The sequence below is a fragment of the Sciurus vulgaris genome (assembly GCF_902686455.1).
Source record: "Sciurus vulgaris genome assembly, chromosome: 12".
Lineage (NCBI taxonomy): Eukaryota > Metazoa > Chordata > Mammalia > Rodentia > Sciuridae > Sciurus > Sciurus vulgaris.
The window spans coordinates 58,271,606-58,298,761 of record NC_136473.1 but is presented as its reverse complement, the minus strand read 5'-3'; the positions used below and the strand labels follow the sequence as shown (position 1 = coordinate 58,298,761).

The following is a 27,156-nucleotide window of genomic DNA, read 5'->3' as shown; positions in this document are numbered from 1 at the left end:
CCTTTGAAATCTACCTAAAATGTTAACACAAATAAATACCTTTTGACAATGCTTAAGAGAATATTGTAATTATTATTAAAATTAGAACTTAAAAAGCAATAAATAGGGGACTAGGGTTGTGGCTCAGGGGTAGAGCACTTGCCTAGCATGTGTGAGGCACTGGGTTTGATTCTCAGCACCACATAAAAATAAATAAATAAAATGAAGGAATTGTGTCCATCTACAACTACATCTAAAAAAAAAAAAAAAAAAGAAAAAAAAGAAAAGCAAGGCATATATATTTTCAAGGACACTGCAGCTATGCCTCACTGATCCAACATGGCCAGAGAATGTATTAGCACATAAATTAATTTTCCAGTTAAAGCAATCTTATTCCATTTCCAGAAGAATAAAAACTTTTCCTTTGGGTATTAAAAAAAAAAAAAAAAAAAAAAAAGTACTTTGGATAAGTAGCTTTTGAAAATATAATTAAGCTCTTAAACAGTAATAAATTATATCTGATGCTCTGCCCCTTGATAACTCTGGGTTATGACTACAAACATAAAAATAGTACTGTGATACAATATTTGATGGAAAAGTTCACCATCATATTAAATAGTCTCTGACTGACATGTTTTTATAATTCTTGTGTCTACTTTCATTTTTCTCCATCACTTTTAGGCTATTTCCTCTTCTGTGATTTCTAATGCAGATTAAGGAAGGAAACCAGAGAATCAAATGTTTCCAAAGTATAACATAATCTGGCTTAACTGAATGATCTTAATTACCTAGAATTTTAAAAAGTCAGAGTTGTTGATAAAATTAAAATATAACTCCTAGATAAATAAGGTGCTGACTATAATTCTAATTCACAACAGAGAATCCCCAAAACATAAACAGCACATTTTGCAGTTCCTTCTCCAACACTGGAAATAATTAATAAGACATCTGGGAGACAAAAATATATATGACTACATAAGGTCTAGCATGTAGTGGTTGAAAAACATGGAGTATGAATATTCTAAAAGCTCCTGAGAGACAGTAGCAAAGGGTATATAAGACCTAAGGATAAGGAAGAAGGTGTGGTTGAGTTTATGATGGAGTTTATAGTGTAATAAGACAAAAGAAACACTGCCATGATGGATGAGAAGTAACTTAAAAGGCATAGCCAGAAGGAAGCAGTATCCATCAAAACTCAGGTATAAATACCTGTTTCACATAAGGAAGTTTAAACTGCCATTAAAAATGGGGACTGACGGAAAGATATCTGGAAAAGATACTCCATAAACCAAAGTATCAGCATACTGGCTATACAAGGGTAAAATATTTTCCATGCCCTCAAATGTCACCTTTTTTTTTCTTGTTCTTCCTTCTCTATTTTGTGGGATGCAACATACGTTGAAAAGAGATGGCAACACCTATTTAAGAGCTTGACAAACTCTACCATGGCATCCTCTTTAGACATGTTTCCCAGGGCCGCCCATTCTCTCCTATAAAGAATAATAAGAAAAGTTACCTCCCCTTAACAGAATAAGAACCTGATTTAATTTAAACCTAAATGTGAAAATTTTCAATTATACCTAAAAGAATGATTCTAATTTAAGCAAAAGGTTCAAAACTCCCAAGTTTCAACAATCATGTATTGACTTAATAAATAATGCCACATACAATCCAAAATTTAACTTCATTGATATTAATTCCCATATGATGAAAAGTTGTCTACCTTTTATTTTCCTTACATCATATTTTAGCTTTAACTGAACAAAATACTTAGTGTATTCTTTTGTGGCAAACTCTATACATATCTCAATAAGGGAATAAATTTCTATGTATCATAAAGGGCTGTTTTTAATATTATTTAGGAAGAGGCAATTGAAAATGTACTTGTCTTACATTCATAATCAGATGAGAAAACATCAATAGTTAGACATAAACATCTCCAAGCCAAAAATATAATTTATATCTAAAGACTCCAGAAACTACAAGAAAAATGTTGCAGTCTTAAACTAACAAGACAGTTATTTGCATCTTAACCAAGTTACACTGCACCCTGTCCCAGCATTGTTCTCATTACACTTACTATACAGCAAAACAGCGTTACCTCCTGTCATTCCCCAACACATCAAAGAATCCAACTTCAGGACAAGTGTCTGGATTATATGGGCCCATAAGGACCTGTTTATGCAGTGCCACAAGTTTCAGTTTTTCTTCATAAGTTGGATGAAAGGCTTTGCCATCCTTTTCTATAACAAAAAAGAAATACAAAGGAAACAATTAGTACCAACAAAATATATAATTCCCAGTACTATATATTGAAGCTTTGCTATGGTACGAGGAACTCTAAAATCGGACAGTTTGGTTAATTTTATTTATTTATTTATTTATTTATTTATTTGGGGGGGGGGGCGCTGCTTACCAGGCGTTGAACTTAGAGGTACTCAACCACGGAGCCACATTCCCAGTCCTATTTGTATTTTATTTAGAGACAGGGTCTCACCAAACTGCTTAGTGCCTCACCATTGCTGAGACTGACTGAACTTGCAATTCTCCTGCCTCATCCTCCCAAACTGCTGGGATTATAGGCATGCACCCTGCAGGCTGGTTAATTTAAAATCTCATCTCACATTTCCAAGAGATTCCAGTTAACCTCTCAAGTTTGTTCATTGAGAAAGTGAGGGTCAAACTGCTGCTTCAAAGGCAGTAGGATGTTATTAACAATAACTATCACATCTTTTGCCTTCCTTCATATTATGGTTATCTTTGGCAAGCTTCCAACCAGACAATCAAGACTGAAACCAGCTCTAGGTACAGTAGCTCATACCTGTAATCCCAAGACTTGGAAGGATGAAGTTGAAGGACTACAAATTTTAAGTTTAGCCTCTTCAACGTAGTTGAGACACTGTCTCAAAATAAAAAAATAAAAAGGGCTAGGGATGTAGCTCAGTGGCAGAGCATCCGTGGCTTTAATCCCAGCACCAATAAATAAATGAATAAATAAAAAGACTAATTAATAAATTTAATTAAAAAAAAAAAAGAATGAAACCAGTTTGACCTGGGAAGATTTAACCTCCACCAACATTCAAAAGCTGTATAAAACTGGGTGCTGGTAAAAATGGGAAATCTTTAAAGAATACTACTTCTTTGATAAAAAGAAACATTATTGGTTGATTCTAAGAAGAACGGATTACCAAATTTCAATAAAGGTAAAGTAGTATATACTGACAACACATTTAATTCATTTTTATAGGAGTGACCAAAATAAAATCACTAGTAAGAAAAATAAGACATAAAATATGAACAGGAAACTTGAAAAACTACAAACGTTGACAATAAATATGCAAAAGGATATTCAATTTCCCTAGTTAAGAAAAGAGAAATTTGCTGGGTATGGTGGTGCACACCTGTAATCCCAGCAGCTTAAGAGGCTGAGGCAGGAGGATTGTGAGTTCAAAGTCAGCCTCAGCAAAAGTGAGGCACTAAGCAACTCAGTGAGACCCTGTCTTTAAATAAAATACAAAATAAGGCTGGGGATGTGGCTTAGTGGTCAAGTGCCCCTGAGTTCATTCCCTGGCACTACCCCCCCACCAAAAAAAAAAAAAAAAGAAAGAAAGAAAGAAAGAAAAAAACAAATTTAAAATTATGAGATAACAAGACTCCCTCCTTCCATCAGATAAAAAACAAAGGTAACTTTCAAAGTTGGTAAGAAGGGGACAAACAAGGACCCACTCTCGTATACTACTGTTGAAAGTATAAACTGTTAAAGTTATCCAGGTCAACAATTTGGTAATGTATTTCAAAATTACAAATGTGCATTCCCTATGATCCAGTAATTTCAATTTTTATTACGTAGCCATAGCCTTGAAAAGCACTCCCAAATCTAAAAGGAAACAAATGTAAGAATTCACTGTAGCACTGTTACTAGAAACAAATTAAAACTTCATCAATAGCACCCCAGAGAAATAATGGGGTATATTCAGACCATGGTATAAGTGAAGCATTTACAATTATTAAGTGAAAAAAGGTAAGTAGCAGAAAACTACACATAATCATAGCACAAATGAATCTGATCAATTCTAAGTACTCTCTACACACACACTTTAACATCTCTAACATGAGATTAGGGTTTACAATCTGTATTTTACAGTTATAAATTGGCAGTTTTTATTTTCTTTTGCCCCCGTCACCCACCCTGGCAATGCTGAGGATCAAACTTAGAAAATTCAGGACCTTGTACATGCTAGGGAAGCACTCTACCACTAAGCCACAGGCCCAGTCAGTTTTTTTTTTTAATTGTCCCTAAGATAAGTCTTAGAATTGATGAAGTATAAGCTGTTAGGCAAACCTAACATTGCTGTAAATGCAAAGAAAAAGATGAGAACAGAAGTGGGAGGAAAAAGGAATTAGAAGTGGTTGTGGAGGGAGGTTTCAAGATGGCGGCCTAGAGGGTGGCTGCATTTCATGTTGCTCCAGGACTCAGGATTCAAAAGAGGAGATATTGAGAGACTTGGGACCAACTCAAAGCAGCCGGGTGAGTCTCTCCCGTAGGGGAGGCGTCCCGGATGGGGCGGTGGTCCCGGAACACAGGGAACTTTGTGAAGTAGAGCTGCCGGCGAGACACCCCTCCCCCCGCTGGAGCAGTGAACTCGGACAATTGGGAGCGTCGTAGAGGAGGCCGCTCAGCACAGCGCTGGGACTCGGAGCAACCACTGGGGCTCCGGCGGCTGCCCAGAGGAGGAGCGGCGAGGAGAGCTGGGACTCAGAGCAACCACCCCTGAACACCGGGGACCTGCCCGGAGGAGGGGGAGGAGGAGTGTGGCCACTTGGATTCGGAGTGACTGCACCAGAGCTACAGGCAGTTGCCAGAGGAGAAGCGGCGCGGCGAGCTGTTTGGACTCAGACCACTCCTGAACACTGGGGCCTGCCCTGAGGAGTAGGAGGAGGAGGAGGAGGAGGAGGAGCGCGGCGGGTCGTTTGGACTCGCAGTGAATGCATTAGAGCTCCAGGCGGCTGCTCAGAGGAGGAGGCGAGTGGTGAGTTGTTTGGACTTAAAGCGACCGCTCCTGAACACAGGGGGGCTGCCTGGAGGAGAAGCGCGGTGGGTCGCTTGGTCTAGAGTAGCCGCACCAGAGCTCCGGGCGGCTGCCCGGAGGAGGCGTGCAGCGGGTCACGTGGATTCAGAGCGACTAAGAGCGACGGCTCCTGAACACCTGGGGGGTTACCTGGAGGAGGAGGAACGGGGCGGGTCACTTGGACTCGGAGTGACTACCCAGGGCTACAGGCGGTTGGTGGGAGGAGGAGGCACGCGGTGAGTTGCTTGGACTCCTAGTGACCGCATTGGAACACCAGGCGGCTGTCTGGAGGAAGAGGCGTGTGGCAGGTCTCTGGGACTCAGAGCAATTGTACAGGGCTCCAGGTGGCTGCTCACAGGAGGGGCCGCATAGCCAGGCGATTAAGTGCAGAGCAAGGTCCCAGGGCCTAGGAGGCTTCTTGGTGGAAGAGCCAAGAGACACGCTTAGGGGCGGAGTGAAGGTTCCAGGACTGCGGGCCGATTCTCTGAGGAGGGGCAGCCTAAGGAGATTCATCTGCGAAGGGTGAGGCTCCCAGGCCCAGGAGGTAGGGCTGGGCCCCTGGGAACTTTGCAGAGGAAGGCAGCCCAGCCCAGGCGGTAGCTGTAAATTGAGGGGAATCTCTAGGAGGGGAACTGACCAGCGAGACCTCCCCACCAGGTGAGTCTTCCCTGCCGGAAGAGGTTTCCCCACAAGGATGGTAAAACCAGAGACACAGGCCCAAACAGGCCTTGTCTCAGCCCACAGCCTAGTTCCCCTTTGGATGACCATTGGTCAACAAGTGGAGGCACCTCTGCCAACTAGCAGGGAATATACCCCACCTGAAGGCCTCCACTCGTAGAGAGGCAGCTTCCTTGTGGAGCACCGCATTATCAACTTCCTCCAAGACTGCAGCCTACTGAAGGCTAAGAGGGGATATATAGAAATCTTCAGGGACATTGTAAGTCGGTGGAGGAAATCTGCAATATCTCAGAGGTCCACTGATACCTGAACAATATGAGAAAACAAGGAAAGAAAATGCCGCAAACAAATCTAGATGTCACATCAATAAAACCCAATGACAGCATGGCAGAAGAAATGACAGAAAAGGAGTTCAGAATGTACATAATTAAAATGATCAGGGAAGCAAACGATGAGATGAAAGAGCAAATGCACGCACTGAATGATGAGATGAAAGAGAAAATGAAGGCATTGAATGATCGCACCAATCGACAGTTAAAAGAGCAAATACAGGAAGCAAAAGATCATTTCAATAAAGAGTTAGAGATATTGAAAAAAAAAAAAACCAAACAGAAATCCTTGACATGAAGGAAACAATAAACCAAATTAAGAACTCCATAGAAAGCATATCCAGTAGGATAGAACACCTGGAAGACAGAACCTCAGACATTGAAGACAAAATATTTAACCTTGAAAACAAAGTTGAACAAACAGAGAAGATGGTAAGAAATCATGGACAGAATCTACAAGAATTATGGGATATCATGAAAAGGCCAAATTTAAGAATTATTGGGATTGAGGAAGGCTTAGAGAAACAAACCAAAGGAATGAACAATCCATTCAATGAAATAATATCAGAAAATTTCCCAAATATGAAGAATGAATGGAAAATCAAGTTCAAGAGGCTTATAGGACTGCAAATACACAAAATTATAACAGACCCACACCAAGGCACATTATTATGAAAATACCTAACATACAAAATAAAGACAGAATTTTAAAGGCCGCGAGAGAAAAGAACCAAATTACATTCAGGGGGAAACCAATACGGATATCAGCAGATTTTTCAATCCAGACCCTAAAAGCTAGAAGGGCCTGGAACAACATTTTTCAAGCCCTGAATGAAAATGGATGCCAAAAGAATCTTATACCCAGCAAAACTTACCTTCAAATTTGACAATGAAAATCCTTCCATGATAAACAAAAGCTAAAAGAATTTACAAAAAGAAAGCCAGCACTACAGAACATTCTCAGCAAAATATTCCATGAGGAAGAGATGAAAAACAAAGAAGCAAATCAGCAAAGGGAGGAATTATCCTAAAGGAATTGTCAAATAAAGGAGGAACCAAGTCGTGTCAAATAAATAAATAAATAAATAAAATTTAAAAAATGAACCAAATGACCAGGAAACCAAATCATATCTCAATAATAACCCTGAATGTTAATGGCCTGAATTCATCAATCAAAAGACATAGACTGGCAGATTGGATTAAAAAAAGATCCAACATTATGTTGCCTACAAGAGACGCACCTCATAGAAAAAGATACCCATAGACTAAAGGTGAAAGGATGGGGAAAAACATACCATGCACATGGACTCAGCAAAAAAGCTGGAGTATCCATCCTCATTTCAGATAATGTGGACTTCAAACCAAAGTTAGTCAGAAGGGATAAAGAAGGACATTTCATACTGCTTAAGGGAAGCATAAATCAGCAAGATATAACAATCATAAACATCTATGCCCCAAACAGTGGCTCATCCATGTATGTCAAACAAATCCTTCTCAATTTCAGAAACCAAATAGACCATAACATAATAATACTAGGTGATTTTAACACGTCTCTCTCACGACTGGACAGATCTTCCAAACAAAAATTGAACAAAGAAACCATAGATCTCAATAACACAATCAATAATTTATAGCATATACCATCCAACCAAGAGTGAATACACTTTCTTCTCAGCAGCACATGGATCCTTCTCTAAAATAGACCATATATTATGCCACAAAGCTAATGTTAGCAAATACAAGAGGATAGAGACACTATCTTGTATTCTATCAGATCATAATGGATTGAAGTTAGAAATAAATGAAAGAAAAAACAGAGAAACTATTCCAACATCTGGAGATTAAACAATATGCTATTATATGATGAATGGAAAACAGAAGATATTAGGAAGGAAATTAAAAAATTCTTAGAGGTAAATGAGAACAAAGAAACATCATATCAAAATCTCTGGGACACTATGAAAGCAGTACTTAGAGGGAAATTTATTTCATGGAGCGCACTTAATAAGAGAAGTAAAACTCAACAAATAAACGACCTAACACTACAGCTCAAAGCCCTAGAAAAAGAAGAACAGACCAGCACCAAAAGTAGTAGAAGGCAGGAAATAGTTAAACTCAGAGCTGAAATCAATGAAATTGAAACAAAAGAAACAATACAAAAAATTGACAAAATAAATAGTTGGTTCTTTGAAAAAATAAACAAAATTAATAAACCTTTAGCCACACTAACAAAGAGAAGACGAGAGAAAACCCAAATCACTAAAATTTGGAATGAACAAGGAAATATCACAACAGACACGAGTGAAATACAAAACATAATTAGAAGCTATTTTGAAAATCTATACTCCAACAAAATAGAAAATTTTGAAGACATCAACAGGTTTCTAGAGACATATGAATTGCCTAAACTGAATGAGGAGGACATAAACAATTTAAATAGACCAATTTCAAGTACTGAAATAGAAGAAGTCATCAAAAGCCTACCAACAAAGAAAAGTCCGGGACCAGATGGGTTCTCAGCCGAGTTCTACAAAACCTTTAAAGAAGAGCTCATTCCAATACTTCTCAAAGTATTCCATAAAATAGAAGAGGAGGGAACCCTCCCAAACCCATTCTATGAAGCCAATATCACCCTGATACCTAAACCAGACAGAGACACATGGAGGAAAGAAAATTTCAGACCAACATCCTTAATGAACATCAACGCAAAAATTCTCAACAAAATTTTAGCAAATCGCATACAAAACATATTAAAAAGATAGTGCACCATGATCAAGTGGGTTTTATCCCAGGGATGCAAGGTTGGTTCAACATCGGGAAATCAATAAATGTCATTCACCATATCAATAGACTTAAAGTCAAGAATCACATGATTATTTCAATAGATGCAGAAAAAGCATTTGCTAAAATACAGCACCCCTTCATGCTCAAAACACTAGAAAAAATAGGGATAGTGGGGACATTCCTTAACATTGTAAAGGCCATTTATGCTAAGCCCATGGCTAATATCATTCTAAATGGTGAAAAACTGAAAACATTCCCCCTAAAAACTGGAACAAGGCAGGGATGCCCTCTTTCACCACTTCTATTAAACATCGTTCTTGAGACTCTAGCCAGAGCAATTAGACAAACCAAAGAAATTAAAGGGATACGAATTGGAAAAGAGGAACTCAAACTATTCCTGTTCGCTGATGACATGATTATATATTTAGAGGAATCTGGAAATTCCACCAGAAAACTCTTAGAACTCATAAGTGAATTCAGTAAAGTAGCAGGTTACAAGATCAATGCTCATAAATCCAATGCATTTTTATACATAAGTGATGAATCTTCAGAAAGAGAAATTAGGAAAACTACCCCATTCACAATAGCCTCAAAAAAAATAAAATACTTGGGAATCAATCTCACAAAAGAAGTGAAAGACCTCTACAATGAGAACTACAGAACACTAAAGAAAGAAATTAAAGAAAACCTTAGAAGATGGAAAGATCTCCCATGTTCTTGGATAGCCAGAATTAATATTGTCAAAATGGCCATACTACCAAAAATGCTATACAGATTCAATGCAATTCCAATTAAAATCCCAATGACGTACCTTACAGAAATAGAGCAAGCAACTATGAAATTCATCTGGAAGAATAAGAAACCCAGAATAGCTAAAGCAATCCTTAGCAGGAAGAGTGAAACAGGGGGTATTGCAATACCAGATCTTCAACTCTACTACAAAGCAATCGTAACAAAAACGGCATGGTATTGGTACCAAAATAGACAGGTAGATCAATGGTACAGAATAGAGGACATGGACACAAACCCAAATAAATACAATTTTCTCATACTAGACAAAGGTGCCAAAAATATGCAATGGAGAAAAGATAGCCTCTTCAACAAATGGTGCTGGGAGAATTGGAAATCCATATGCAACAGAATGAAACTAAACCCATATCTCTCACCTTGCACGAAACTAAACTCAAAATGGATTAAGGACCTTGGAATCAGACCAGAGACCCTGCAGATTATAGAAGAAAAAGTAGGTCCAGATCTTCAACATGTCGGCTTAGGACCAGATTTCCTTAACAGGACTCCCATAGCACAAGAAATAAAAGCAAGAATCAATAACTGGGATAGATTAAAACTAAAAAGCTTTCTCTCAGCAAAGGAAACTATCAGCAATGTGAAGAAAGAGCCTACAGAGTGGGAGAATATCTTTGCCAATCATACTTCAGATAGAGCACTAATCTCCAGAATCTATAAAGAACTCAAAAAACTCTACACCAACAATACAAATAATCCAATCGACAAATGGGCTAAGGAAATGAACAGACACTTCACAGAAGAAGATCTACAAGCAATCAACAGATATATGAAAAAACGTTCAACATCTCTAGTAATAAGAGAAATGCAAATCAAAACCACCCTAAGATTCCATCTCACCCCAATTAGAATGGCGATTATCAAGAATACAAGCAACAACAAGTGTTGGTGAGGATGTGGGGGAAAAGGTACACTCATACATTGCTGGTGGGGCTGCAAATTAGTGCAGCCACTCTGGAAAGCAGTGTGGAGATTCCTTAGAAAACTTGGAATGGAACCACCATTTGACCCACCTATCCCACTCCTTGGCCTATACCCAAAGGGCTTAAAATCAGCATACTACAGGGATACAGCCACATCAATGTTCATAGCTGCTCAATTCACAATAGCCAGACTATGGAACCAACCTAGATGTCCTTCAATTGATGAATGGATAAAGAAACTGTGGTATATATATATATATATATATATATATATATATATATATATATATATATATACAATGGAATATTACTCAGCCATGAAGAATGATAAAATTATGGCATTTGCAGGCAAATGGATGAAATTGGAGAATATCATGCTAAGTGAGATAAGCCAATCTCAAAAAGCCAAAGGACAAATGATATTGCTAATTAGTGGATGATGACACATAATGGGGGGAGGGAAGGGTTAGTGTTAGGGTTAGAGTTAGGGTTGGGGGGGCAAGAATGGAGGAAGGAAGAGGGAAAAGAGGGGTAGGAGGGGTGGGGGGGAAGGGAAAAAATAACCGAATGAATCAAACAACGTTACTCTATGTAACTTTATGATTACACAAATGGTATGCCTTTATGCCATGTACAGAGAAACAACATGTATCCCATTTGTTTACAATAAAAAAAATGAAATAAAAAAATTAGAAAAAAGAAGTGGTTGTGGAGAATTGAAGTTTTCCTTGCAACATTTAATCTTTCAAAGGAAAATATCTAGAAGGACAAACTAAACGGTTAAGAAGTACTGCCTCTGGAAAGTGACTTGCAATATTGAAGGGTGGGAACTGAACAAGTTTCCCCATTTATATACCACATGAAAAATTTTTAAGCAGAAACTCATGTGATACTTAAGGGAATTTTTTTTTTTCTTTTTTTTCTTTTTTGGTACTAGGGATTGAACCCAGGGGTTCCCAGTATCTTTTTTTTTTTCTTTTTTGTATCAGGGATTGAACTCAGAGGCACTCAACCACTGAGCCACATCTCCAGTCCTATTTTGTATTTAATTAGAGACACCGTCTCATTGAGTTGCTTAGCACCTCACCATTGCTAAGGCTTTGAACTCTCGATTCTCTTGCCTCAGCCTCCCAAGCTGCTCGGATTACAGGTGTACACCACTGCATCTGGCTCCAGTACCTTCTTATTTGTATTTTCATTTAGAGTCCTGCTAAGTTGCTGAGACTGGCTTGAACTTGTGATTCTCCTGCCTCAGTCTCAGGCATGCACCACATCTAACAACCTGACAGTTTGGTTATTTAAAAAATATTTTTTCATACATATGTATGTATGTATGTGTGTGTGTGTGTGTATCTATCTATCTATATACACTTTTTTTTTTTTTTTTTGCAGTACTGGGGATTGAACAGGACACCCTGCCACTGAGCAACATCCCCAGTCCTTTTTATTTTCAGTTTATTTTGGGATAGGGTCTCACTAAATTGCCCAGGCTGGTTTCAACTTGTAATCCTCCTGCCTCAGCCTCTTGATTTGCTGGGATTATAGATGTGTGCCACCACACCTAGCTGTGTATGTGTGTACATATATGTGTATGTGTGTGTGTGTGTGTGTATATATATATATATATATTATATATATAACAGAACAAATTATAACAAAATTATATTGAGATAAAGGAAAGATTTTAGTTTACTTCTGACCAAAAAAAAAAAGTATTAAAGTATACTTGTTACAACTCCTTAGGTTAGGAGAGTAGTTCTGTTAAATTCCAGCACAGTATAAAGCAAAAGACATTATAGTGTATGAAACCAAAATACACCTTGCTGTTATCTTTCATGTGAAAACCAACAAGCCTAAGAGAATTGTTCTTTATTTCATTCTCTTCCCATTGAAATCTCTCTGAAATACAACCTTGAAAATTTATAGCAACAAAAATGGTGTTACAACCGTTCCCTGCTACATTAATTTTTTTTAAAAAGAAAAAAATCTATTCAACAATGCAATGCTTGAATAGAATTGAACAGACTATATAGCTATTAAAATAATTATTACAGGACCTTTGATAAGGCCAATTATAACACAGAGAATATACTGATAATGAATTAAGTAGAATGGAAAATTATGTGCTATACTTTGCACAATATAAAATGCCTACAATGTGGACAGATACTCAGGGAGAATACAGAAAGATAAAATTTTTATATAATTTGGGGAAGTGGATACACTTATAGAGCATTCTTTTAAAAAACTGCAGCATTTTTCTTACAAAATTAACTAGACAGAATTCTATTCTAAGATGTTGTTGGGTTGTTAAAATATGTAAAGCAATAGGGGCTACTAACTGTACTTGTGCTACTTACCAAAAAGATTATCTCCAATTTCAAAAGCATTCATTCCATCCATCTTAATTTTAGACATATTAATGACCAAAGTTTCTTTTTTTCTTCTTCTTTTCATTTTTCTTAAAGTATTGGGGATTGAACTCAGAAGTGCTCTGCCACTGAGCTACATCTCTAGCTCTCTGTACTTTGAGACAGGCTCTAAGTTGCCCAGGCTGTCCTTGAACTTGCCATCCTGATTCAATCTCCAGAGTTGCTGGGATTATAGGCATGTGTCATTGGTGTCTGCCTTAGGTTTTTGTAGCTTAAAATAAAAAAGGCCTCCATCTATGTCATTTTATCTTAAATCTTATAAAAGAAAAAAGTGCCTGATGGTGATTAAAGAAAAAAGATGTAGTAAGCCTGAAAATGATGAGGTTAGAGTATTTTCACTTTTTCTTTGAAAAAAAACAGTATAAATTTGATGAAAATGGTTTTATTAACCTAAGTAAATGTCAATAAAATCAGGGCTAGGGATGTGGCTCAGTGGTGAAGTGCTTGGCCCAGGTTCAATCCCCAAGCACTGCAAAAAGAAAAAATAAACAATATATATAAATAAGATAAAAATCAGATGGAATCTTTATTCTCTGGAAGATCAATCACTTTTCAGATTGGCCAAGTGAAACAGCAATTTTCAAACATCCATTTTTTTTTGCAGTAGGGAGATGATACGAGACGGACCAGTGGGTATAAAAATTTTTTCTTAATTGACAACCACCATAAAAGTTATTTATAAAATAGCTTTTATAGTATTATACAAATAACTTTATAGTAGTCATAGGTTATAGTAGTCATATTTTTTAATAAGTAGTATAAGTACAAATGGTAGTCAGGGCTGTGGAGAATGTGTCCTTTTCCCATCAGATGATAAATTGCTTCATTTTAAGCATTTGGTGGTTCCAACTATGTGCAATAGACTATGGAAATGGTACATACACAAGAAAACTACCCATCATATAGCAGGTGTTAGTTTAATCCTGAGCACCAAAATGTGAGTCATCAATAGGAAGGGAAAGAGGTAGGTCTTGGGGATATTAAATTAACATATGCCTATTTTTATGACTGTCAAAATTAATGATGCCTTGCAAATTAGGAAAATAATTTTAAAAATTATGTTTGCAGTGTTAGTCCTGGTTACGTATTCTCCTAAGGAATACACAAAACAGATTTGTCTACCACCATGACCCCCAGTGCTCAGCTACATGCTTTATTCACTGGCTTTAGCCACCAAAACCAGGCCCAACACAGCTCACTAAAGAAATCAACTTCACCTGTAATACCAGTGGTTCAGGAGGCTGAGACAGGAAGATCCAGAGTTCAAAGTCAGGCACAGCAAAAAGAAAGGCACTAAGCAACTCAATGAGAACCTATCTCTGAATAAAATACAAAATAGGACTGGGGATGTGGCTCAATGGTTCAGTGCCCCTGAGTTCAATCCCCAGTATCAAAAAAAAAAAAAAAAAAACAAAGAAAGAAAGAAAAGAAAGAAATCAACTTCAGCAGGGCATAGTGGCACACATCAATCCTAGAGACATGGGAGGCTGAGGCAGGAGGATTTCAAGTTTGAGGCCAGTCTCAGCAACTTAGCAGGACCCTAAGCAACTTCAGTAAGATTTTGTCTCAAAATATAAAATAAAAAGATCCACAGATGTGGCTCAGTTGGTAAGTACTACAGGATTCAAATCCCTCGTGTACACACACACACACACACACACACACACACACACACAAAAAGAAAAGAAAAGAAAAGAAAGAAGAAAGAAGAGAGGAGGAGGAGAAGGAAAATCAACTTATCAACTTTACGGGTCAATTTGTGACAATGAGCAAAACTGTACCTCCACCCTTGTGAATTATATTGGCATTTTCAGTGAATCTTTTATATTTTATACACTTACTAGTTTTAAGAATCAATCTATAATCTTTCCTTTAAACCTTGTTACTGAATTTTCAAATTAATCATTATTATTCTACTTCAGAATCAAATTTGTCTTAAAAAAATTCAAAAAAAAGAAAACACGTTAAGACCAATAATTATTTTGAAAAGAATGGATTACAGATTAATTGTATTTTCTCTATTCATTTTTTTATTTTTTCAAATTTTCTTCAATAAACATATACATGACCCCCTTTTTCATTCAAAAACACTCTTTTTCTTTTTTAACGTACTTTTAAAAAGTCAAAGTGTGGCTGGGGATGTAGCTCATTGGAAGAGTGTATACTAGTACGAATAAGGACCTGGTCCAATTCCCAGGACCTCCCCCCAACCAAAAAAAAAAAAAAAAAAGAAGTCAAATCAATGTTCTCTTCAGCCTTTGGGGGGACAAAGTGAAAAGATTAATTATTCTCCCGCGGAATATACAAAGCACAGGAGGCTATGCTAATCCCGACCACCTTTATTATGTAGCATGTGTTGCTGATGTCCTAACTACAAACAGACAGAAAAATGAAAATGCTTTACCATCTAAATTGTTTGGCAAATTTTAGTATTACCAAAAAGAAAAAAAAAAGTTTTCTTCTCTCTTTTCAGATGGCTCTAGTTCACACAACACAATGGTTTGTTTAGACTTTTTTAAATTAGATAAGAGTTAATTATTGTAAAGTAATTTAGTTCAATCAATTCTAGAACTCTACTTTCTATGGCAACCAAAAATAAACATAAAATATGCTTGTAAAGAAGTTACAGAGCTATTTTTCAGATGCCATAGTGAAATGTCCTTATTCTAATGAGAAAGAAGTACTTCTGTTACCTTAAGAAGCATGAATGCAAATCTAGCCCTTCTCAACTGAACTGAGATCACTAGCTGACATGTGTCCAGCAACAACCATAACAAAGTTCACTTCCATTTCTATAAAACTGAAAACCAATAATAGGTTAAAAATCTGTTTTACCTAACAGAGACTGACCAAAGCCCGGAGAGGCTGGTGAACTATCCCAACTCCTCCCGCAGCTCCACTGAGCTGCATTCCCAGCCCCCACAGCTAAATTTTTTTTTTTTTTTAATGAAGCCTACAAAAATGATTTTTACCTTTTAAAAAGGGTTATAAAAAGATGAAAAGGAAAAACAAAACAAAGCGTCTGCAACACTCACCATACCATGTATGATCCTCGAGCCCTAAAGTGTTTACTACCTGGCCTGTTACAAGGAAAGTTTGTTAACCCTAGACTACAGGAAGAAGCAAATTCAAAGGATCAAAAATATTTCCAGGAAGTTTAAAAAACGCAAATATAATTAAAAGGTTAGAAAACATGCAAATAAAACTTCCAGTTAAACAAGATATCCTGAACACACACAATTATCTCTTATCCTCAATGAAATCCCACTAAAAGAAATAAATAAGCCAATTTAGAGAACCCTGAAAAAGTTCAGAAACCAAAGGCACCAAATTCTTTAAAAACTGGAATTTGTTTTAAAGTTTGTATAAGAAGCAAAGAGCCACTATCCCTCCCATTGTGTATAATAACCCAAAAGGGCAAATGGTTACTTTGTCCCAACTTTTGCAGAGGACTCCATATTTGTTAGAGAAAAACAACACATTCCCAGTCTAGACTCTGGTGCCCAAACAATCAAATGTGACAGTAAAACACACAAATTTTTGGAAAGGCATGGTTTAAAAAACTGTAATCCCCATGTACTCTCCTCTCAAGAAGCTACTAGGGGCATGCATTTCCAGTGTATACATAGTAAATAGCAATGATTCAGGTAAAAAGGAGTTCAAAAGAACAGAAAGGTAACAGTAATGAGTTTCCAAGAAGACAGAAGTGCAGTAGAAAACTAAGACTAATTAACTAATTTAGGCAAAAAATACATGTCTTTTCTTTTTAACAGATTTTTAAAAAAAAATTTTTTTTAGTTGTAGATGGACCTTTATTTTTATTTATCTGTATGTGGTGCTGAGACTTGAATCCAGTGCTTCACACATGTTAGGCAAGCACTCTGCCAGTAGGCCACAGCCTCAGCCCTTAACAGATCTTAATTGGCTTTACTTTTTAAAAATATTTTTTAGTTGTAAGCAGACACAATATCTTTATTTTTTTATTTTTATGTGGTGCCGAGGATGGAACACAGTGCCTGGCATGTGCTAGGCAAGCACTCTACCACTGAGCTATAACCCAAGCCCTTGGTTTTATTTTTGATTCTAGAGTCAGAAGTATGTTCTGATGTTTAAAAAATTAATTAAGTTAACCTGAGGACAAAGAAAACAAGTAATTGCCTCCACACAAAAAACAAGTTTGTTCAAGAACCAAAATGTAATCAAACTATATGTTCTGTCCCAGCTATGAATAATATAAACAGCCAACACTAATTCAAACATAATTATAAAACAAGTCTAAGATTTAAGTCCTTCCAGATCCAACTTAGCCTTTTTTATATCATACCCTCAAATACACTCCCCACTCATAGACACCTCCCTAGATATATCTACTGAAATAATGACCAATCCAGTTAGCAATGAACATCCACCCCTTTCACTCAGATTATTGTTCTTTAAATGACATTTTCCACTCAAAGGAACCATATCCCCCGAGAAACAGCCAATTCCTCCTGAGGCAAGACATGTATAAGATAACCCTGGAACATCTCATACCACAAAGCAAGGAAGCTATAGAAAATTATTAAGAGTCCTGCCAAAGGAAGTCCAGAACCAATTTTAAAATTCTATAACACTACTGGGTGCAATGGCACACACCTGTAACAGCTTGGGACGCTGAGGCAGGAGGATCCCAAGTTTGAGGCCAGGCTCAGCGACTTAGCAAGACCCTATCTCAAAATAAAATATAAAAAGGGGTAAGTACGGGGCTGGGGAGATAGCTCAGTTGGTAAAGTGCTTGCCTTACAAGCACAGGGCCCTGGGTTCGATCCCCAGAACCGCGAAAAAAAAAAAAAAAAAAAAAAAAAAAAAGGGCTAAGTATGTAGTTCAGAGCTCAGTGATTAAGCATTCCTGGGTTCAATCCCTGGTACCAAAAAAAAAAAAAAAGGTACAACACACACACACCTGTAATCCCAGCTATTTGGGAGGCTGAGGCAGGAAGATTCCAAGTTCCAGGACAGCCTCAGCAACTTGGTAAAACTCTGTCTCAAAATAAAAATGAAAAGGGATAGGAGTGTAGCTCAATAAAAGGGTGCTTGACTACCATGCATGAGATCCTGGGTTCAAGCTCCAGTACTGCAAATAAAAAAAGAAAGAAAGGCGATACAATTTACCACTTGCCCAAGATGGTATAATTTGAGCATCAATAAGAATTACCAAGAAGAAAAAGTAAATAAAAATCACATGTGTAAGGGTATATCATAACATTAAAAAAAAAAGTAACTTTTTGAGGCTGCTAGGGGGAAAATTCACAATTTGAAAACTAGTAAATAGAGGGAAACAAGTATTTATCTTTCCTATTTGAACTCTACCCTAAATCAAACAGTATATGAGGAAAAGTATTTCAGTGAAGGACAAATAAAAACACCACCGTTTAAAAATCCTTAATTAACAGATCCAAATATTAATAATGGCCTTAACATCACAAAAGAAGACACAACTTAACATTATCTGCCTCAGGGAAGAATGCACACAATACAAAGTAGTCTTGCCAGAAAACCAGAACCTGAATCTGTACTATTCAACTTTAGGAAATACAGAGATGAAAAAATATTTTAAGCCACATGGATGCAATCAACAAAATCTAGGGGCTGGGATTGTGGCTTAGTGGTAGAGCGATCACCTAGTATGCATGAGGCCCTGGGTTCAATCCTTAGCACAACATAAAAATAAAATAAAGGTATTGTGTCCACCTACAAATAAAACAAAATATTTTTAAAAACCCACAAAATCTACTGAAAAACCACCCAATTTCTTTTTGTTTTTGCGTACTATGGACTGAACCCAAGGGTGCTTTACCACTGAGCTACATTCCCAGTTCTATATTTTGAGACAGGATCTCACTAAGTTGCTAAGGGTCTTGCTAAATTGCTGAGGCTGGCCTCCAATTTGTGATCCTCCTGCCTCAGCCTCCCAATTTCCTGGGATGACAGGCATGCACCATGGGTGTCCAATTTCCTCAACAAACAAAATGTAAAGGAAATAAGGAATGGATGTGTAAATCTTAACTGAAACATCATTTAAATAAACTGTTCAAGAAATTGTAATAAAACTACCCTTAACTTTATCCCTTAACTAGACATGTGATACTAAAGAATTATAAATTTAAAATTTTTGTATGATAATGGAATTGTAGTCAGTTTTTAAAAGAAGTCTTTGCCAGGGATTATGACACACACCTATAATCCTAGTTAACTAGGTTGAGGCAGAAGGATTTCAGTTCAAGGCCAACCTCAGCAACTTAGCAAGACCTTGTTTCAAAATAAAAAATAAAAAGGCATGTAATGTAGACTGCCCCTGTGCTAAATCCCTAATACCACAAAACAAAACAAAATAAGGAATCTTCACTTTTTAAATATAATTAAATATTTAGATGTCTTGGGAATTAAATGGAGAAGGTCAGGCTGGGTAACGGGTACAAGGGTATTCACTGCACCATTTTGCCTCTTTTCGTGTGTTTGAAATTCTCCATAATAAAAAGTTAAAATAAGATTTAAATTTAAAAAATTAAACTTAAGGGCTGGAGTTGCGGCTCAGTGGTAGAGTGCTCATTTAGTGTGTGTGATCCTCAGCACCATATAAAAAAATATAATAAAGGTATTGTGTCCACCTACAACTAAAACAAAATAAAAAAATATTGGGTCCACCTACAACTAAAAAAAATTTAAATTAAACTTAAAAATGTTACATCTATTTTTATAACAGTAAAATAATAATAATCATTACATTAGCATTACATTACAGTAGTTTATAACAGTAAAATAATAATAATAATAATTACATTAGCTAAATGGAAATGAGATTTAGCAGTAACAGGACTCATCTTTTTTTTCCTCAGGGGTTGGGGGAATGCTAGGGATTGAACCCAGGACCTTTCTTGCTCAAGTTAAGTGCGTGCTTTACCACAGAGCTACAATTTGTTAGTTTATTTAAATAAGGTTTCAAATAAGATTATAACTTTTCCACCACTTTTTTCCTATACATGTTGTTCACTGAGGAAATTTGGTGCCCAGAATGCCTGCCTATAATCCCAAAGACTTGGGAGGCTGAGGTAGGACTCGTTTCTGATGGGCACATTTACTTAAGTCCTTTAGGATTTCTCCCTCAATGCATTCAAATTTTCAAAGCCAAAAGCAATGTTATTTAGGAATTCTCTCACGCTTATTTTACAGACATCTGAGACGTTCTAGAACATGATCATGTTTAGAAAACCAACTTGGATCTTTCCATTAGTCCTTTATATTTTCCTGAAAATACACTGAAGAAGTTCTAAAATGTGATAAGGCATCTAATTAGCTAGGTTGTTTTAAACATTCTCTTCATCAAAAAACAGAGGTCCTATTTGTTTTTATCTCCTGTGGTGCAAAGAACTCTTTGAAATCGAACAGAGTGAGAACCAAATTCCTCTCTTAAACAAATAAAAACTGAGCCTGGTGTGGTGGCAACATGCCGGTCATCTCAGATACTAGGGAGACTGAGACAGAATAACAACAAGTTTGAGCCCAGCCTCAGCAATTTAGGAAAGAAAGCCCACAGCAACTAAGGGAAACATTCAAAGTAAAGGGGTTTAAAAGGGCTGGGGATGTGGCTCAGTAGTATGCCTTTGGGTTTAATCTCCTGTTCCCCCCCCCCTTAAAAAAAAAATTAGAATTAATTTAAAAAAAAATTTTCTTAGTTATGGACAAACCTTTATTTTAATTAATTTATTTATATGCAGTGCTGAGAATCAAACCCAGTGCCTCACACATGTTAGGCACTGAGCCACACAGTCCCTAGAATTAAATTTTTAAAATGGCTGGGGATGTAGCTCAGTGGTGAAGGACCCCAGGGTGCAATCCCCAGTGCCAAATTAATACCCACTGAATGAATGGCCCAGACAGGTTCCTCATGCAAGAAATGGGAATTACACCTTCACAAAAGGGCACAGGAAAATTAAACAAAACAGCATGTATACTGCTTTCACCATAGTACCTGACATTTAGTGAACACCTGCTCAACATATTGGCAATCATTAGTTTGGAATTTTAAGTTAATGCAACCAATCTAACAACTTAATGTAATGTGACAATAAAGTATTAAAAAAGAAAAATCCACCCCTTCACAAGAACTCTAAAAACCCAAACTTCATCCAAGAAGTATAAAGGCTATATGCTCTGGGTTCCCTTGGGTCTTTAACAAGAGAAGAAAACCCAACTTAGTTTTATTAAAATTGAATTAGGCCAACTCTGCTGCACCCTTTAACAACTTTCAGTGGTTCTTCACCATATGCTGACAAAAGGACAAATTATTTACAATGGCATTCAACTCCTATTAGGATCTCAATTAAACTTACCTTTTAAGCTAGCTCTCTCCAAACTACTTCCTATGTGCCACTTCCCAGACATACATGCCTTGCCCATTCAGGGTTTCTGGTCTCACCAACTTAATGAAATGGCACCACTCCCTCAATCTTTCACACTTGTCACAGAGTCTTTAACTCCTCTTTGGGACTCATAGGTCCTTATAGCAAAAAAGGAATGTATTATTCATTTACAGTGGTAACCTAACTTAAAATATTATACATAATAAGGATGCAATAATGCCTACAATTTAGATGGTAAAATACTAACTTACATTTACCGTACTTCCACCCATTATTTCACTTGTTTTTTGTTTTTATGGTGCTGGGGATTGAACCCAGGGCCTTCTGCATGTGAGGCAGGTATTCTACCAGCTGAGCTATATACCCAGCCCTTCACTTGTTTTTTTCTTGTTTAGTGCTGGGGATAAAACCCAGGTCTTCACACATGCTAGGCAAAGGCACTGAGCTACACCCCAGACTATATTATTTAACTTTTTACCTTGACCAAATTAAGAGAGCAGTTGACATATAACCTCAATCATTGATCTATGACCACTCTGACAATATTAGAACTAGAAACAGGGTTCCTGATTCCCAATCCAAATTATTTTCAATGGAAAATTATATTCATGCTTTCAAGATTCACAATTATTCCACAGAATATAAAATGTTATCTTTAATTTTTATCAGGTACTAGTACAAAACTATAAAACAGTAATACACTGGAAGACCTTGCAAACATACCAAGTATTCTGCTAGAAAAAAAAAATTCATTAAAACAAAGGCAGCACTAATTGGCTCACCACACTTTCATAAGTCTTCTGATTACTTTTACATTCTTCCTTTTTTAATCAATTAGCATCTCATATACTTGTCATCTGATGTAATGATCCATGCAGAAAGGTAGCTTTTAATTGCTAAACAGCTACTTCCCTTTTTAGATACTTTTTTGGATACTGCTTTGAAAACTTAAGAAATGAGTGAACCATATCTACCAAGGAAGCTTTTGTCACTAAGATGACTGATAACTAGGTTCCCCAAACTATGGATTCCCCCAGGGTTTCTACCACTCAATAAAATGTTAGGTTTAGATCACTAAAGCTTAAATCTGAGATATCAAACTTCATCTAATCCAGATCCCTTTATAAATATGAAACTAGGTCTGACAAAGTTAATGTCTAAGAGTTTACAAGGAACTAGAATCCAGAGGTTCCTGACTCTCCAGGCAATGCTAAATTTACTGTACCATATACAGTATTTCAATCTTTCAAAGTAGATGTTACTACTATTTCTAAATAAGATGGGCTAAAAAGATGAAATTACCCATTTTGTTGTTAGTCATGTAGCAAAAGCAAGAATTAAAAGTTGATTCCTTTCTACTCTTAGTCTCTGCTACAATATACTTGATTGGAAAAATAAATTCCAAGAATAAAATTTTGAGATACATCCGTTTCATGAATTGTACAGAACCACTAGATTTGTATATAAGTGGTAATATATCATACCACAGCAAACTCTAAATTCAAGTCAATGACCTAAGGGGTCAAGTGATCCAAAATCCATTAGCCATTACCAATTCCCCAAGCAAGCCAGTACATGAGTGCTAAATTCATTGTGTAAGGACAAAGAATAGTTCAAGGGTAAACTTTTTAATAAAAAAAATGTGGAATGATCAAACTTTCTGATGATTTATAAAAGAGAAATCTTTACTAGTTTGCAAAATTAAAGTTAATTTGAGAGAAAATATATCTCTTTAACATGTATCACTAAGGTGAACTACTCAACTTCAGGTGGTAAAATGTGTACTTTGAAAGGTACTCCCTCTGGGAAAACTGTCATAAATATGCTGTTCTGGAATGCACGTAGAACCTAGCAACCACTTTTTAAAAGTTTCATTTGATTTCTCTCTCTGCCCTGCAACCAAGACATAAATATCTTTACGGATCAAACTAACGGTCATCACTCTTTCCTACTGACAAAACTATTGATGGGTCTCCACCATCTGACTAAGTGAATCACCCACTTTAAATAAATAAATAAAACACTGCACAACACAATCTTGTTCTAAAACAAGAGACATTTCACAATTAATTATACGAGAGGCTCTGAGGGTACTTTAAGGCTTTACTGAGAATTCACTCTTCCACACTGGTTACAGGATAAAATTTTAACCATTTAGAACCTACTAGAACATAGTGGACATCTCTTCGGAATTTTACAAGCTGGAAAGCATGAAAGAGCTTAACACTTTAATTTTTCCTCTCCTACATCAATACTGCCAGGAGACCATGTCCTATAGTTCCCCAAAAAGGCTAGAAGAGGTATGTGTGTGGGACCAATTGAAAAATTTCTCCCACTATAGGAAAAGGGTAAAAGCCGGTGGAGTCCTATGTGACAAACCATGGGAAACAGGAAAAGGAAAACGTCGGCTAAAAAAAAAAGCAATCCCAGAAAGGATCCTCTGGGAGAGAGGTCTCATTCTTCTATCCTGGCTCATGGAAACCGGAGACGCTAAATCAGGTAAAACGCCCTGGTAACCTACGGGAGGCGGGACTCGACTGCTAAAGCACGGTTCCAGGCCCCTCAGGGGTGTGACCTAGTCCAAGCTTACAGTGACAAACTTCGGGTACCCCCAAGGACGGAGCCCTGCTCGGGTCACCGGGCCTACCACGGGTGGTAGGAATGAGACTGGTCCGGTCTCCCTGGGGACCACAGCCCTGGCTCCCGGTGCCGGGCAGAGGCGGCGGGAGTGGGGGCGGCGCGGCTCACCTCTGAAGAAGCGCAGAGCCAGGCCATACAGCTCCTCCAGGCCGAAGCCCCAGCGCTGCTCCAGCCGCCGCGCCTCCTCCGCCGCGCCCCCAGCCGCCGCCTCCCCGGGCTCCGGCTGCTCACCGGCGGCGCCCGGGCCCCGGCCGGACCCAGGCGGCGAGGGTGGCGGCAGCGGCGGCGGCGGCAGCAGCGGTGCGCCCTCCGCAGTGGGCCGCTCCTCGGGATCTGGACTTAGCGTGAGGCCGTCGACGGACACCTCAAGTCGCTCTGCGTTCAGCACCGCCGCCATCTCCGGCTGCTGCGCCTCCTCGGCGGGGACAGGCGGCGGCCACGTATCGACTTCCTGCTGACCTCTGACCTCCGCTTGCCGACACCGGAACTTCCGGTGCTAAGGAGACTACAGAGCTCTCCGAGAGGGGCTAAGGCCTAATGCCCCGCCCCCTCCGGAACCGTCGATCACGCCCCCTCCTCGACCACCCGCCATCGCCTCGGGTCCGGCTGCTCTTCACCGCCCCTCCCTGCCATCACCCGGGTACCCTGATTCCAGCTCTTCCTGGTGGGTGGCTACTACACCCCAACGCCCCCCGCCGAATCTCCCCGTTGGGTTCAGCGGCTATTCACGGTTCAGCAGGGGCGGGGTCAGACAAGCCCAGCGTGAGGGTCAGTGCAGAGAGTGTGACTGTATAGCTAGGCGCCCCACCCGCCAGGGCGCCCTTCACTTTTTGTAGGGGATTATGTGGTTGGCAGTTATTTTTGCCCACCAGTTTTATTTGATCGTCACAGAAACTGAGGAAATGCAAGGCAAACCCCCCCCCCCTTTTTTTTTTCTTTTAAGAGGAAACAGGACTGCTGAGAAATTCAGGGGCTTCTCTGGGTTGGTTGTAGATAGATGGAGCTCCTGGTTTTGCAGGAACTGAGCCTCACGTAATTTGTGGGACCCTTACTGGGAAAAAAAAAAGAGTACAAAACAATAGGAACAGGAGGATAGGAAAGTGAATATGTTTAGAATGAGAAAGAATTCACAAATGACATTTTTAAATTAACAAGACCCACAGATCACTCATAACCATATTTTAACTGCCTGATACTAGGTGTCTAAGAGCCCCAAAATAATCATTGTTTTTAAAGATCAAAGATGTCCTTGACGCATCACCTGTTTCTAGACTTTTGGGGCACCATTTATGATCATTTTTCTTAATTTTTTTGGAGAGGGACTGCATACTTTTGATCATCTTTTTCTTATGATTATTTTGTAATATTTTCTATGAAGAAAGATCAGTCTTTGGCATGGCTAATTTTTTATTGTTTAAGCTTCACAATTCTTATGTACTTTTTTAGAATTATTGTCAAATTTGGGGAAACCTTAAATTTCTCTGATACATAAACTATAAGATCTTAAGGATCATTTGGCAGCTTCAATGGCAATTTTGTGTGTGGGTATTTTTTGTTGTTACTTTGTTTTGTTTTTGGTACTGGGGATTGAACACACGCTTAGCCACTGAACCACATCCCCATCCCCAGCCCTTTACATTTCATTTTGAAACAGGGTCTCCCTAAGTTGCTTGGGGCCTTTAATGGTTGAGCCTGGCTTTGAACTTATGATCCTTCTGCCTCAGCCTCCCAAGCACTGGGGTTACAGGCATGTGCCACGGAACCCAGCTTGTGTGTGATGTTTACTGGAGCCCCAGAGAGTTTTTTCAGAACTAGATTTGTCTGCTATGTTCAGACAATTTGATTCATTAGAATGAATAAGACATATAACTTCACATACAGACAATAGGAATTCTAATATATTCTCTTTTGCATGATTCCCATAAAACCAAAATAAGTATGGTGCGTTTATAATTGTATATATGACATTATTTAGTAGATTACTGATCAATGAGAACTTGCATTTTGATGAAACACTGAGAGAATTGATCCCTCTACTTAAAATTTTTCATTCCTGATGATTGGAAAACTTCTCTGTGGACTAGATTCTCCTTTTCTTTCAATCTTTGTTTCTCCTTCACTACCTATGTACTTACTGTGCCAGGCACTATAGTGCTTCTGCCCTCTTGCCCTGCACTTTTGTGACATGGTACTAATTGGATTGGCAGAATGGGTAATAGATGTATTTCAGAAAGCCATTCCTACACCACAGTGAGCAATGATTTAACTATTTGTGCAAACCACTTAAATGCATGCTACTAAAACCCAAGATATATACCTTATTAAATCATTGTCCCCTTAGCCAGATCCCTAAAAGTTGATGACCATTCCTAACTCAGAGGAAAAGTGATGAAGGGAAGTCAGAAATAAAAAGACAGTGAGTGGTCTTAAATATATTATTCTCAAAGATTTTACAGTAATTTTATACCATATGTATGTACTCTAGGGCCCCTCTGGGACCTTGGAAGGAGTCTATGCAAATGCAGAGCCCTAAAACTTGAACTTCATTAACTTCATGATAAACCCACTTGTTTATCAAGATTATTTCTAACTCCAGTACCTTGGATGTTTAGATCTAGCTTAAAATAGTTTTAAAATATGCATATTACAAGACCCAACTTCCAGAAAGTCATTAAATATATTCTCTGGGTTGTATCTAACTCAGTGTCCTACCTTTAGTATTCAGTAACTGTTGCAAGTGATAATGAAATGGGTAAATATAACTCTGCTTCATGGAATTATAGATTGTTTTCCATAATTAGCATTTCTTTTTTTAATTTTCTTAAATTGTTGTTGTACCTTTGTTTTTTTACTTAATTATATGTGGTGCTGAGAATCGAGCCCAGTGCCTTACATATACTAGGTGAGTGCTCTACCACTGAGCTACAACCCCAGCCCAGCATTTCTTTTTTATTTAAAAAAATTTTAGCATTTCTTTTGTAATCAGAAAAAGAAGTTAATTTGGTGGTAGGTACCAGGGATTGAACCCAAAGGCACTTTACCTCCCAAGCTACTAAGACTTCAGGTGTGTACCACCAAGCCCAGCAAAAAAAGTTAATTTAAAAAATATTAAAACT

General features: G+C 37.9%; 1 protein-coding gene across 3 annotated transcripts in view; it reads right to left on the bottom strand.

The window, feature by feature from the left end:
- The window catches only part of ACBD3 (acyl-CoA binding domain containing 3), a 42,300-nt gene extending 15,702 nt beyond the window's left edge, over positions 1 to 26,598 (bottom strand). The window contains exons 1-3 of one of the 3 annotated variants that reach the window (XM_079106692.1): positions 24,149 to 26,598; positions 2,081 to 2,222; positions 1,329 to 1,469 (exon numbers count right to left, since the gene is read on the bottom strand). In XM_079106692.1, the coding sequence (XP_078962818.1) occupies positions 1,329 to 1,469; positions 2,081 to 2,222; positions 24,149 to 24,437 (572 nt within the window). In that variant the 5' untranslated portion in view covers positions 24,438 to 26,598. Of the gene's footprint in view, positions 1 to 1,328; positions 1,470 to 2,080; positions 2,223 to 12,929; positions 13,471 to 24,148 lie in introns of those variants that run through there. The other 2 variants (XM_079106690.1, XM_079106691.1) reach the window with 2 other exon arrangements.
- Between the last annotated feature and the right edge of the window lie 558 nt (positions 26,599 to 27,156).